This window comes from Rhinoraja longicauda, chromosome 23 (assembly GCF_053455715.1).
Source record: "Rhinoraja longicauda isolate Sanriku21f chromosome 23, sRhiLon1.1, whole genome shotgun sequence".
NCBI lineage: Eukaryota > Metazoa > Chordata > Chondrichthyes > Rajiformes > Arhynchobatidae > Rhinoraja > Rhinoraja longicauda.
The window spans coordinates 1767520-1783109 of NC_135975.1; the positions used below are offsets into that span (position 1 = coordinate 1767520).

A 15590-nucleotide genomic window follows, 5' to 3' on the forward strand; every position below is an offset into this window, starting at 1 on the left:
GGCGGCCAGCGCCGCAGGTGGTGAGTCCGGACCGCGGGCTCTGCGAACCAGAGCCCCAGGTGGTCCCAGGCATGGCCGATGGTAGGTGGAGCCCGCCGGTCCCAGGTGCATGGCCGGTGGTAGGTGGAGCCCGCCGATCCCAGGTGCAAGGCCGATGGTAGGCCGCAACGGGAACGGAGACACGACACAGAAACAAGTTTGTGTCTCCGTTCGGGAGAGAGAATTTTTTACAGTTCCCGTTCCCTCCCCCCCCCCCCCCCCACATAACATACAAACACTACACCATATTAAAACTACAACTCATACAAAAACATCAAAAAACACAAAAGAGAGACGGACTGCAGGCAAGCCGCAGCTGCGACGGCAGCGCTGGCTCCTCCTTCACCCTTCTGCTGACTGGTTAGCACGCAACAACAAAGTTCTTCACTGTACCTTGGTACACGTGGCAATAATAAACTATATTAATGTAACGATGAACCCATGAGAATCAGATGCACAGCGGTGGAGTTGCGGCCCTACAGTACCAGACACCCGGTTTCCATCCCGACTACCGGTGCATAGTACAATTTAGACAATAGACAATAGGTGCAGGAGGAGGCCATTCGGCCCTTTGAGCCAGCACCGCCATTCAATGTGATCATGGCTGATCATTCTCAATCAGTACCCCGTTCCTGCCTTCTCCCCATACCCCCTGACTCCGCTATCCTTAAGAGCTCTATCTAGCTCTCTCTTGAATGCATTCAGGGAATTGGCCTCCACTGCCTTCTGAGGCTGAGAATTCCACAGATTCACAACTCTCTGACTGAAAAAGTTTTTCCTCATCTCAGTTCTAAATGGCCTACCCCTTAGTCTTAAACTGTGGCCCCTTGTTCTGGACTCCCCCAACATTGGGAACATGTTTCCTGCCTCTAATGTGTCCAACCCTTTAATAATCTTATACGTTTCGATAAGATCTCCTCTCATCCTTCTAAATTCCAGTGTATACAAGCCTAGTTGCTCCAGTCTTTCAACATATGACAGTCCCGCCATTCCAGGAATTAACCAAGTAAACCTACGCTGCACGTCCTCAATAGCAAGAATATCCTTCCTCAAATTTGGAGACCAAAACTGCACACAGTACTCCAGGTGCGGTCTCACTAGGGCCCTGTACAACTGCAATTTTCATGTTCTCCCTTTGACTGCGTGGGTTCCCTCCGGGTGCTCTAGTTTCCTTCCACACTCTAAAGAAGTGCAGGTTTGTAGATTAAATTTCCTTCCGTAAATTATCCCCACTGTGTACGATAGAACTAGTGTAGGGTGATCATGGTCGGTGCGGACTCGGTGGGAAGGGCCTGTTTCCACGTTGTATCTCTAAACTAAACCAAACTAAACAATTATACTGAATACAATCAGATAAAAAGTAAGATACTTTGCTCTAAACAATCACCGAATTTAAAAAAAAAAGAATTTTCGATTTTGTTTAGATTGAGATACAGCGCGGAAACAGGCCCTTCGGCCCACCGAGTCCGCGCCGCCCAGCGATCCCCGCACACTAACACTATCCTACACACACTAGAGACAATTTTTACATTTACCCAGTCAATTAACCTACATACCAGTACGTCTTTGGAGTGTGGGAGGAAACCGAAGATCTCGGAGAAAACCCACGCAGGTCACGGGGAGAACGTACAAACTCCGTACAGACGGCGCCCGTAGTCAGGATCGAACCTGAGTCTCCGACGCTGCATTCGCTGTAAGGCAGCAACTCTACCGCTGCGCCACCGTACCGCCCAATGTATTTTCTTACAGCTGGACTTGCCAATAATTATCCCCAAATATTCTTGAATGAATATCTGAGTTAGCTATTTCAGAATTATTACTATGGGCCGGAACAGTTATGGATATTTCTGAACTTGATGGATTTTTTTTTTTGCAACAACCCATTATTATTAATATGTGCAAGAAGGAACTACAGATGCTGGTTTAAACCAAAGATAGAAGAAGGGTCTTGACCCGAAACATCACCCATTCCTTCTCTCCAGAGATGCCGCCTGCCCTGCTGAATTACGCCAGATTTTTGTGTCTTGTTCCATACACCCACCACCCTTTGTGTGAGAAAGTTACCCCTCAGGTTCCTATTACATCTTTCCCCCCTCACCGTAAACCTTATGTCCTCTGGTTACCGATTCCATAATTACTGAACTTTTTTGTTGTTGTTTATTATGGGTTTTACAGAATAATATGTTTATATAGAAACTAGACACTAAATGGTGGAGTAACTCAGCGGGGCAGACAGCATCTCTGGAGACAAGGAATGGGTGACTTTTCGGGTCGAGACCTTTATATCTGTTCCACTGCTGCAAATAAGAATTTCATTGTTAGGTTTAGTGACATATGGCAACAAAAAAAAACTTGATTCTTGACCTTTCCGGATTACCTTTTCTGTAGCTCTTCTGCTTTCCTCTTGCGTGTTTCCAACATTTGATGTTTCTGCTGCTTTAAGAGCTGAGAGGCAGATATTGATATGATGGACGGACCAGGCTGTGCATTGTTAACCACTCCACCTGAAGAAACAAACAGCAATAAGTGGCAGTCTGGCCAACAGTGCAAAGGCGTCCCAGTTTGGCAATGTGGATTACTGCATTGATAGTTTAGTTTAGAGAAACAGCGCGGAAACAGGCCCTTCAGCCCACCGAGTCCACACTGACCACAATCACTGCACACTAACACTATCCTACACACATTGGGGACAATTGACATTTATACCCAGCCAATTAACCTACAAACATGCACGTCTTTGGGGTGTATGAGAGAACTGGAGATCTCGGAAAAAACCCACGCGGGTCACGGGGAGAACGTACAAACTCCGTACAGGCAGCACCCGTAGACGGGATGGAACCCGGGTCTCTGGGCGCTGTGAGGCAGCAGCTCTACCCGCTGCCCCATCGTGCCGCCCAGCTGCAAGCTTAAAACACATTTTGATTTTGTTCAAATATGCAGGTTCACTGTGGGTCTGCGAAATGTTTTAAACTTTCAATATTACAAATACCAACCACAGCATCACCTGCAGGTGTAGAATACATTATAGGCAAATGCCAACATTTTAAAAAGAGGTTTCCCAATTAAGGGGATATGGGGAGAAGGCAGGAATGGGGTACTGATTGAGAATGATCAGCCATGATCACATTGAATGGCGGTGCTGGCTCGAAGGGCCGAATGGCCTCCTCCTGCACCTATTGTCTATTGTCTATAAGTCAATTTGCTGCAAACTCAGAATTTTGTTTTAACATATTTTCAAATTCAAAGTTGCGGTGATATTTGCCAGCGTGCATGTCCACCAAGGGCACAAAGAGTTGCTTCACAGGTTAACAGCCAAACTCAAAACAGCCCTCCCAAAAGAGCAAGTGTGTCCGAGAATGTGACCCACCCACAAACATGGAAACTTGGAGCAGAGCATCAGAGCCCAGAAGGTCGATTATTTGGGATGGAGGACAGCACAATTTTCTGGGGTTAACTCATACAAATTCAATGCCACTTTCAATGAAATGGGGTTTTTTTAAGCATGGCTTTATACTATTCATGTCTAACCAGATTGTTGATGGCGATGGCAAGATAAAACGCACGAGTTGTACATTGACCTTTCACGGGTGGCTTCGTCAGATGTTTCTTAAGGTTACGTGCTCCGAATGTGGGCATTTCCATTAAATCCTTAAATTCATCTGAGCATTCCGTCACCCGCTTTCCGGTTTTCAACGCTGGAGTTATAAAGAAAGTTTATTCTTAGTTGTCGGCAACAATTCACAGAAGTACCAACAGTATCATTAAATATTTTGATTTTCAAAGATCGACACAAAGTGCTGGAATAACTCAGCGGGTCAGGCAGCATCTGTGGAGAGCATGGATAGGTGACGTTTCACAGAGTGCTGGAGTAACTCAGCGGGTCAGGCAATAGACAATAGACAATAGGTGCAGGAGTAGGCCATTCAGCCCTTCGAGCCAGCACCGCCATTCAATGCGATCATGGCTGATCACTCTCAATCAGTACCCCGTTCCTGCCTTCTCCCCATACCCCCTCACTCCGCTATCCTTAAGAGCTCTATCCAGCTCTCTCTTGAAAGCATCCAACGAACTGGCCTCCACTGCCTTCTGAGGCAGAGAATTCCACACCTTCACCACCCTCTGACTGAAAAAGTTCTTCCTCATCTCCGTTCTAAATGGCCTACCCCTTATTCTCAAACTGTGGCCCCTTGTTCTGGACTCCCCCAACATTGGGAACATGTTATCTGCCTCTAATGTGTCCAATCCCCTAATTATCTTATATGTTTCAATAAGATCCCCCCTCATCCTTCTAAATTCCAGTGTATACAAGCCCAATCGCTCCAGCCTTTCAACATACGACAGTCCCGCCATTCCGGGAATTAACCTAGTGAACCTACGCTGCACGCCCTCCATAGCAAGGCAGCATCTGTGGAGAGCATGGATAGGTGACGTTTCACAGAGTGCTGGAGTAACTCAGCGGGTCAGGCAGCATCTGTGGAGAACATGGATAGGTGATGTTTCAGAGTGCTGGAGTAACTCAGCGGGACAGGCAGCATCTGTGGAGAGCATGGATAGGTGACGTTTCGGGTTGGGACCCTAGAGTCACACAGCGTGGGAACAGGCCCTTCAGCCCAACCTGCCTACACCGGCCAACATGTTCCACCTACGCTGGTCTCACTTGCCTGTGTTTGGCCCATATCCCTCTAAACCTGTCCTAGCCGTGTATTTTCATGTATTAGCCACCAACTTCAAATAGTCCTTGCTCTCCCTCTCTCTCCATCCCCTCCCCCTTCCCAGTTCTCCCACCAGTCTGTCTCCGACTACATTCTATCTGTGTCCCGCCCACTCCCCTGACAGTCTGAAGAAGGGCCTCGACCCGAAACGTCACCCATTCCTTCTCTCTAGAGATGCTGCCTGTCCCGCTGAGTTACTCCAGCATTTTGTGTCTAGCCATGTACCTGTCTAAATGTTTCTTAAACGTTGCGATAGTACCTGCCTCAACTACCTCCTCCGGCTGCTCATTTCATACACCCACCACCCTTTCTGCGAACCCTTTGTCATTTTGAGTTTCAAGTTAACTTAAGATATTTAAAAAATAAAACAATTCTCAAGATTTGCAAACCTCCCAATTGAAGTTGTCATTTGCTAATCCCCCAATTCTGTAATATATTTCTATCCTTGAATTATATTTTGGCGTAAAGCACTTTAGTTTCTTCCAGTGCTACCAATAAGAAAACCAATTTGTATTTTAAAATTGTATTTTAGAGTTTGAAAGAACTGATTGAAAGATACAGCATGGATCAGTCCTTTCGGCCCACCGAGTCCATGCTGACCATCGATCACCTTTTCACACTAGTTCTATGTTATCCTACTTTCATCCACTCCCGACAAACCAGGGGCAATTTACAGAGATACAGATACCCAGATCATTTAGATTTAGAGATACAGCGCGGAAACAGGCCCTTCGGCCCACCGAGTCCGCGCCGCCCAGCGATCGCCGCACATTAACACTATCCTACACACATTAGGGACAATTTTTACATTTACCCAGTCAATTAACCTACATAGCTGTACGTCTTTGGAATGTGGGAGGAAACCGAAGATCTCGGAGAAAACCCACGCAGGTCACGGGGAGAACGTACAAACTCCGTACAGACGGCGCCCGTAGTCAGGATCGAACCTGAGTCTCCGGCGCTGCATTCGCCGTAAGGCAGCAACTCTACCGCTGCGCCACCGTGCCATCATAGAGTGAAGCAGAGTGGAAACTGGCCCTTCAGCCCAACCTGCCCACACCAACCAACATCTACACCAACCTTGCCTGCCAGTGTTTGGCTCACATCCCTCTAAACCTATCCTAACCATGTACCTGTCTAATTGTTTCTGAAACGTTGCAATGATGCCCTGCCTCAACGACCTCCTCTGGCAGCTCGTTCCATACACTCACCACCATTTGTGTAAAAAAGTTACCCCTCAGATTTCTCTTAAATCTTTCCCCCTCCCTATGTCCCATGACCTCTCGGTCTCTGGTGCTGTGAGGGAATGTCCCTACCAGTTCTAGTGTACAAAATACAATAGGTAAATACGTGCACAAACTGATCACATAAGGCATTTTCTTTTTGTGATGCGATTGAGGGAACAGTTTAGACCTGAGCTGCTCGAATTTGAATACAGATGCTCCTCGACCTACGAAGCTTCGACTTTACGATGGTGCAAAAGTGACACACATTCAGTAGAAACCGTACTTTGAATTTTGATCTTTTCCCGGGCTGGCAGGGCTGTCCGCTGCTCAGACTGGCCTTGTCGTACGTGGTTCGATAATCTCTGGTGATGCTGGGCAACGGCAGCGAGCCTCAGCTCCCAGTCGGCCACAGCTGGGAGCTGCCACGGCCATGATGTTTGGTAGGTTAGGTGTATTAAATGCATTCTCAACTTACGATATTTTCGATCAACGATGGGTTAATTGGAACGGAACCCCATCGTAAGTTGAGGAGCAACTGCATTATTTTTTCCGTTCACTCGAGAGACTTGAACCGCCAAATTCTGAGACGGATAATTCAAATATAGCTTACCTCAATATACCTCAAATGCACCTCAATGCATGTAAGCTGGGGTGCAGTCCGATTCACCTCTACCCCCATTGCGGACATTGGACTTTGTCTCTGGAACTGATGCGCTACAATGCTGAGAACTATATCCTGCACTCTGTATCTTCCCCTTTGCTCTACCTATTGGACTTGAGTTTGACTTGATTGTATCTATATAAGGTATATCTGATCTGTTTGGATTGCGTGCAAAACAAAGCTTTTCACTGTACCTCAGTACACGTGACAATAATAGAAGAATGAGAGGGGATCTTATCGAAACGTATAAGATTATTAAGGGGTTGGACACATTAGAGGCAGGAAACATGTTCCCAATGTTGGGTGAGTCCAGAACCAGGGGCCACAGTTTAAGAATAAGGGGTAGGCCATTTAGAACTGAGATGAGGAAAAACTTTTTCAGTCAGAGAGTTGTGAATCTGTGGAATTCGCTGCCTCAGAGGGCAGTGGAGGCCAATTCTCTGAATACATTCAAGAGACAGCTAGATAGAGCTCTTAAGGATAGCGGAGTCAGAGGGTATGGGGAGAAGGCAGGAACGGGGTACTGATTGAGAATGATCAGCCATGATCACATTGAATGGCGGTGCTGGCTCGAAGGGCCGAATGGCCTACTCCTGCACCTATTGTCTATTGTCTATAATAAAGCTGAAGCTAATGTTAGTTTGTGGGGACGATGTTGGATGGCCGATATTTTTGGGCCGAGACCCTTCATTCAGATGATCTTGTTTTCTTTCTCTCTTTCGGGGAAGTGTATAGGTGCGCCTCAACCTAGGATGAGGTTAGGTTCCGAGAAACTCATCGTAAACCGAAAATATCGTACGTCGAAATGCATTGAATACACGCGACCAGGTGGCTGGAAGCGAGCTGCTGGTCTCTACGGGTAGCTACCGTTTACACCATCGCTAAGTCAAAATGTCGCAAGTCGAAGCATCGTAAGTCGGGGAGCACCTGTACTTAAAGGCATTCACTTTCCAAACACTGGTCACACTACACCAATAAATTACCGATATTTCTCTTTGTTTCTCTAACAATGTCGTCGGCTCCTCTCACCATCATCTGCGGCAAGGTTAACTGCACACTCTTGTGTGGACCCGCAGCTTTGCTGTGAAGGAACAAAGAACAGTCATTGATCACATTGGCCAGTCATTCACTTGAGATTAAGACCAGAAAGAATATTGGTGAATTTACAGGCCGTTTAACTTTGCTCTACTGTACAGTGGCCTTTATAAACTAACCAAAGTTTAGTTTGGGCGGTCACGGTGGCGCAGCGGTAGAGTTGCTGCCTTACAGCGAATGCAGCACCGGAGACCCGAGTTCGATCCCGACTACGGGTGCTGTCTGTACGGAGTTTGCACGTTCTCCCCGTGACCTGCGTGGGTTTTCTCCGAGATCTGCGGTTTCCTCCCACACTCCAAAGACGTACAGGTTTGTAGGTTAATTGGCTTGGCAAATGTAAAAATTGTCGCTAGTGGGTGTAGGATAGTGTTAGTGTGTGGGGATCGCTGGGCGGCGCGGACCCGGAGGGCTGAAGGGCTTGATTCCCCGCTGTATATCTAAACTAAACAAAGTTTTTCAAAATGGCCATGTCTATGGTTTAATCTTATATTTACTCAATGTATATGTATTGATTATGGATAAGAAGTGGCACAGTAGCACAACAGGTAGAGCTGCTGCCTCACAGCGCCAGAGACCAGAGTTCAATCTTGAGCTGGGGTGCTGTCTATGTGGAGTTTACATGCTCTCCCTGTGATGCCATGGGTTTCCTATATGTCGGTACCTATACATGGCGACTCTTTCCATAGTTCGTGTATGGTACGCAAAACAAAGAATTTCACTGTCACATGTCACATGTGATAATAAAGTATCTATCAATCAATTAATCAATCAATCAATTCTCTCTGTGTGCTCCGGTTTCCTCCTACAACCCAAAGATGTGTGGCTTCTACTTAAGAATTGATTGCTTGAAAGATACAGAATGGAAACAGCCCCTACGGCACATCGAGTCCACGCCGACCATCTGTTCACACTTTCTCATCAATTACCAACACGCCAGGGGCAATTTAAACGGGTAAGATATACATTAGTTTAGTTTAATGTAGAGATACAGCACGGAAACAGGGCCTTCGTCCCACCGAGTCCGTGCCGACCAGCGATCCCCGCACATTAACACCATCCTATACACACTAGGGACAATTTACAATTTTACCAAGCCAATCAACCTGCAAACCTGCATGTCTGGGAGGAAACTAGAGGTCCCGGGGAAAACCCACGCAGGTCACGGGGAGAACGACAGACAGCACCCGTAGTCAGGATCGAACCTGCGTCTCTGGTGCTGTAAGGCAGCAACTCTGCCGCTGCGCCACCGTGCCGTCCCTGAATCAAAAACGAGGGAGCATAGATTTAAGGTGAGGGGCGAAGTTTAAAGGAGATGTAGCGCCACTGTGCCACCAAACACTAGGGGCAATTTAAACAGGCAGATATACAATGGTACAGTAGTGTTGTGCCAATATTCTGGCTGATAAATAAGTGCTGTCCCAAGCCGTTTCTTACACTGAGGCTGAGTACGATGCGGATGACATTCCTCCGTAGTGGAATCCCTGCTGACACAGTTTCTCTCTCAGACTGCCGTGTTTGCCGTTCATTCTGCTCGGAGCACGGCTAGAGAAGCTGGATTGCAAATCCGCCCGCTTGGCACTCAGCTTTTTGTACTGGGCTTTGACATGGTACTCACAGTATTCACACTCCATCTGAAATTAAAGCAGAAAATATACTTAGTCGGGCCGCACAGCAGCACAGTGGGTAGAGTTGCCGCCTCACAGCGCCGGAGACCCAGGTTTGATCCTGACTACGGGTGCTGTCTCTACAGTTTATGTAACCTGTGACCTGCGTGGGTTTTCTCCGGGATCTCCAGCTTCGTCCCACACTCCAAAGACGTACAGGTTTGTAGGTTGGTTAGCTTGGTAGAATTGCAAATTTCCCCTGATGTGTGTAGAATAGTGTTAGTGTGCGGGGATGTGGAATTTTCTGCCTCAGAAGGCAGTGGAGGCCAATTCTCTGAATGCATTCAAGAGAGAGCTAGATAGAGCTCTTAAGGATAGCGGAGTCAGGGGTTATGGGGAGAAGGCAGGAACGGGGTACTGATTGAGAATGATCAGCCATGATCACATTGAATGGTGGTGCTGGCTCGAAGGGCCGAATGGCCTACTCCTGCACCCCGTTCCTGCTTTCTCCCCATATCCTTGGATTCCGTTAGCCCCAAGAGCTAAATCTAACTCTTGAAAGCATCCAGTGAATTGGCCTCCACTGCCTTTAATTTTTATTAAATTAAGAATAAACATTTTGCATCAGTATTGATAACTCAGGTTCCATCAAGTGGCTTTACAGATCCAGCTAGTCTCTAATATAGCTGGCATCACCCACAGCCTGTCAACAAGGTATTCAAAATCTGCCCGTTAAAGTCCACACTGTAGCCATCCCGAGTTGAGGTCGATTGGGTGGTTCCCTTGTTTAGTTTGGCCCATTGAGTGCACGCCGACTTTCAATCACCCGCTCACACTGAAGGCAATTACTGCATGAAAAGCAGACACAAAACGCTAGAGTAACTCAGCAGGACAGGCAGCATCTCTGGAGAGAAGGAATGGGTGACGTTTCGGGTTGAGACCCTTCCCGAAACGTCACCCATTCCTTATTTTTCCACCGAAGGGAGACACAAAAAGCCGGAGTAACTTAGCGGGACAGGCAGCATCTCTGGATAGAAATGGGAGATGTTTCGGGTCGAGACCCCTTCTTCAGACAGTCTCGACCCGAAACGTCACCATTCCTTCTCTCCAGAGATGCTGCCTGTCCCGCTGAGTTACTCCAGCATTTTGTGTCCATCTTCGGTTTAAACCAGCATCTGCAGTTCCTTCCTACACTGAAAGAAAAAGTACTCTCTAATGGCAATGTTCGTGAACTGTTAGGCGTGGCTTCCGAGTACTTTCCGCTTTCTTGCTGTTGTGTACAGTGAAATGTTGTTGGTATTAACGTAGTGTCAGTGATAAATGACAGCAGTCTAGGAAGGACCACTAGGGGAACAATACAACGAGTGGGCAGTAGTGTAATCTCTGACAACACAAGACCAAACATATTCTTTCATACCAACAGGCACATGCATAGGAAAAGTTTAGAGGGTTGTGGGCCAAACACGGGCAGGTGGGACTCGTGTAGATGGGGAACCCTAGTTGGAAAGGGGAAGTTGGGCCAAAGGGCCTGTCCTCACTGGAGTTTACAGGATGAGGGGGGATCTCATTGAAACTTACCGAATAATGAAAGGGTTGAATAGAGTGGATGTGGAGAGGATGTTTCCACTAGTGGGAGAGTCTAGGACCAGAGGGCACAGCCTCAGAATAAAAGGATGTACCTTTAAGAGATAAGATAGGATGGGGTTGAGAGGAAAAGATAGATCAGCCATGATTGAATGGCAGAGCAGACTCGATGGACCGGATGGCTTAATTCTGCTCCTTTGTCTTATGAAGGGCCTGTTTCCAAGCTGTATGACACTAAAGTAAATTTTCAAATCTATTATTTTACATGAATTTAACACTCTTGCCTTTTGTTTTAAAAATTCTTACTGGAACTGTGGATTGGCGAGACCAGTCATTTTGCTTCTGCACATAAACACTGATTAATTGATCAAAATTATACTCATATCAGGTGAAACCAAGAGCTCAATAATGGAGCCAGTATTCGGGTCTGCAGTCTTGGTTGAATAATATTTTTGCTGGCTCTTCCCTGTGGAAAGGCTATCCCGAGACCAGTTGGAAACACATAACAGCAACTGCTATTGAATGCGGTCCAGACCAACACAAACAGCACCTCTCAGGTTAACGTGCAGTCTTTAGACTTGAGATACATCCCGGAAACGGGCCCTTCGGCCCAATGAGTCTGCACCGACCAGAAATCACCCGTCCACCAGCACGATCCTACACACGAGGGACAATTTACAGAAACCAATTAATTTACAAACCTGTATGTGTACGTGTTTGGAATGTGGGAGGAAACTGCAGCACCCTGAGAAAACCCACTCATTCACAGGGAGAACGTACAAACTCTGGTGGTGAATCTGTGGAATTCATTGCCACAAACGACTGTGGGGGCCATCTTTGGGTATTTTGAAAGTGGAGATCGATAGGTTTTTTATTAGTAGGGGTATAAAAGGTTACAGGGAGAAGACAGGAGAATGAGGTTGAGAGGGAAAGGTAGATCAGTTCCAGAGACAAAGTCCAATGTCCGCAATGGGGTAGAGGTGTATTGGACAGTACCCTAGCTTATGGAAGGGCCGTTCAGAAACCTGATAACAGAGGGGAAGAAGCTGTTCCTGAGTCTGGTGGTGCGCGCTTTCAAGCTTCTGTACCTTCAGCCGGACGGGAGCAAGGAGAATGATGGGCAAGTCTTTGATTATGCCTATTAATAATTTTCTTTTTGCCAAAATGAACTTACCAAGTTCACTATTTGGGTGCAGGGATCGCCGTTCTTCTTTCTAGCAAGACAGGTGCCCATGTCCAAGGCTTCACCCATGACCAGGACTTTCTGAGGATGGTCAACAGATACAGAAATCTAGAACACAAAACCATACCTGGTAAAATGAAGCAAGCATAAGGAATTTAAATTAACTCAAAAGTAGACACACAATGCTGGAGTAACTCAGCGGCTCATGCAGCATCTCGGGAGAGAAGGAATGTCTGAAGAAGAAGGGTCTCGACCCGAAACGTCACCCATTCCTTCTCTCCCGAGATGCTGCATGACCCGTTGAGTTACTCCAGCATTGTGTGTCTACCTTCGATTTTAACCAGCATCTGCAGTTTTTTTCCTATTCCTTAAACTCTCAAGATGCCTAACTAAATAAAAGAACACTCACAAATGACATCAATAAATACCCGATAACTTGACCATAGGGTCATACGGCGTGGAAGCAGGCCCTTCGGCCCAACTTGCCCATGCTGACCACATGTCCCATCTACACCAGTCCCACCTGCCTGTGTTTAGCCCAGATCCCTCTAAACCTGTCATATCCATGTACCTGTCCAAATGTTTTTTAAATGTTGTGATAGTGTCTGCGACCAAATAATCAATGACAAAAATGTTGAAAATGTATGAAACCAAAAGCCATAGCTACCACTATATTTCCGTTAGTGCTTCTGATATAGTAACCTTTAACACCAACAGGTAAATCTGCAACCAATATCAAAAGATACCTTGTAGGATAGAAAAAGATTAGAGCACAGAAATAGGCCCTTTAGCCCATTGAGTTCGTGTCAACCTTTAACCATCCAATTCACTCTAAACTTAGTTCGACTATTAGAATTTAGAGATACAGTGCGGAAACAGACCCTTCAGCCATCCGACCAGCGATCTCCCCATACACTAGCATTATCCTGATTATGACCAAACTTGATTAGTAAGGGTATCAGGTGTTATGCGGCGAAGGCAGGAGAATGGGGTTAAGAGGGATAGACCAGCCATGGTGGAGTAGACTTGATGGGCCGAATAGCCTAATTTTGCTCCTACCACTGATGAACTTATCCTATGCACTCGGGACAATTTACATTTTTGTTTTAGCCGAAGCCAATTAACCCACAAACCTGTACGTCTTTGGACTTTGGGAGAAAACCGGAGCAGCCGGAGAAGTCCCACGTAGTCATTGGGGGAATGTACAAACTCACTGTACTGACAGCACCTGTAGTCAGGATTGAACCTGGGTCTCTGGCGCTGTGAGGCAGCAAGTCTACTGCTGCGCCACCCCCTTAGTAAACATTTATTTAAATCTCTACAATATTTCCCACCAACTATGCCGCTTGGGCCGATTAACTTACCAACCCACACATTTCTGGGATGAGGAAGGAAATCAGAGCACCCAGAGAAAAGCCAAGCAGCCACCGAAACAACGCGCAAACTCGACACAGACAGCACCGAGGAACCTTCTAATTACCCACCTCATCGGATCCATCCCTGGGTTTCATAGGATTGGCATTTAGTAGCCCGATGACAGTTCCTGTGTCAGTTTTCCAATGCTCTTTGTGGACGTTTCCAAAGAGGAAGAGTGACAAATTAGCGCTGCTACGCAGATCGCTTAAATGCCAGACGCTGAATGTTTTACCCTGAAACAACAAAGATCCCCCTTCAACTTTATTGCAGAAATGTAATTTCAGATCCAGGGAAGCCAGCTACATGTACAAGAAGTACCGCGGACTCATTTTCTAATTGTGTATTTTAGCACCAATGCCTTTTTTTTGCAGTCTTTTCTTTTCGGTGTCTTGTCCATTAATGCACAGTGGCGGAGCGGTAGAATTGCTGCTTCACAGCCCCAGAGTAAAACCAAACTAATTGATGTTTTTGTGTATAGACACAAAATGCTGGAGTAACTCAGCGGGACAGGCAGCATCTCTGGATAGAGGAATGGGTGAAATTTCGCGTCGAGACCCTTCTTCAGACTTGTGTTGTCCGAGTCAACCTGCCTGTGATGTTGCTTCAAGCAAGATTTTTATTGTACCTGTACCTTACCGTACTTGAAAATAAATTCAACTTCAATTGTGTCAGAACTAACATTCAGCGATAAGCTGAAGTCAACTCTCAGCGGTGAAAGACAATAAGAGAGTTGATAAAATAGTGAACTTAGATGGGCTTTTAAAAGTGGGGAGCGTGCTTGGGAGGTGCCGTGACTTACATATCAACTCATCTTTTAGTTTTAAAGATACAGGGCAGAAACAGGCCCTTCGGCCCACACCGACCATCGATCACCCCGCACACTAGCACTATCCTACACACTAGTGACAATTTACAATTTTACCGAATCTCAATTAACCTACAAATCTGTACATCTTTGGAGTGTGGGAGTAAACCAGAGCACCGGGAAAAAACCCACGCAGGTCACGGGGAGAACGTACAAACTCCGTACAGACAGCACTCGTAGTCAGGATCGAACCCGGGTCTCTGGAGCTGTAAGGCAGCAACTCTACTGGTGAGCTACCTTGTATCTACATGTGATCTAGTGACTTATGTACGTGGTGCCCTGCTTCTGAAATTCTATTCCACCGAAATGAATATTGCACATTTGGCAGAAATAAGACAACAAATTGCTACCACTTAGAAATTGAAATCTTAAGATTGTTTTCAACGATAATTCAAATTCAATGAGAATAAAAGTGAACAAAAACAATCAAGGTCCGTAACCTCGAAGCAAATCACAAAAGGTAAAAAAATCTCCAAAGACAGACTCAAATTCAAGCATTGAACCTACATTATTGGAGCTCTGTGGTGTGATTTTCTTAACGATCACCCCAAAGGTCACCCAGTTTGCATCCTCCAGCTTCTCGTTTGCAATCTGCGAATGGACCTGGGAGAGACGAACCAGTTTCCGTCCTTGCATCTTTCTCTCCATCTCTGTTGACGAAACTATTGGATTTCTGGTGGGAGAGAATAATTTGGAGCTTCAAATACAGTGCAGGTGCTCCCCAACTAACGATGCTTCGACGTACGACATTTTGACTTTACAACGGTGCAAACGCTGGGAAATGGTGGCAACCCGCAGCTCGTTTCTGGCCACGTGATCAGGTGTATTTAAATGCATTTCCACGTATGATATTTTCGGTTTGCGATGGGTTTATTAGAACGTAACCCCATCGTAAGTTGAGGGGCACCTGTATCTGTCAAGAGCCGTATTTGATTGACAAATTAATATTTTATTTAAAACAAGTAGTTTGAGGGGTGAAGAAGACACACGGTATGTTTGCCTTCATTTGTCGGGGCATTGAGTATCAGGAGGTCATGACACAGCTTTCTAGGGATGTTGGTCAGGCCACATTTGGAGCATTGCGTGCAGTTCTGGTCACCCCATTACAGGAAGGATGTGGAGGCTTTGGAGAGGGTGCAGAGTGATGCCTGGATAAGGGGCTATTAGCTACAAGGAGAGGTTAGGCAGATTTGGGTTGTCTTCTC

General features: G+C 46.3%; 1 protein-coding gene across 4 annotated transcripts in view; it reads right to left on the minus strand.

Moving 5' to 3' along the window:
- Positions 1-15590, minus strand: part of mcm10 (minichromosome maintenance 10 replication initiation factor) — a 54404-nt gene that overhangs the window by 27540 nt on the left and 11274 nt on the right. For 3 of the 4 annotated variants that reach the window (XM_078420100.1, XM_078420097.1, XM_078420098.1), the window contains exons 7-13: positions 14893-15058; positions 13589-13753; positions 12096-12212; positions 9168-9364; positions 7622-7719; positions 3603-3734; positions 2417-2543 (exon numbers count right to left, since the gene is read on the minus strand). In XM_078420100.1, the coding sequence (XP_078276226.1) occupies positions 2417-2543; positions 3603-3734; positions 7622-7719; positions 9168-9364; positions 12096-12212; positions 13589-13753; positions 14893-15058 (1002 nt within the window). The remainder of the gene's footprint in view (positions 1-2416; positions 2544-3602; positions 3735-7621; positions 7720-9167; positions 9365-12095; positions 12213-13588; positions 13754-14892; positions 15059-15590) is intronic. The other variant, XM_078420099.1, reaches the window with a different exon arrangement.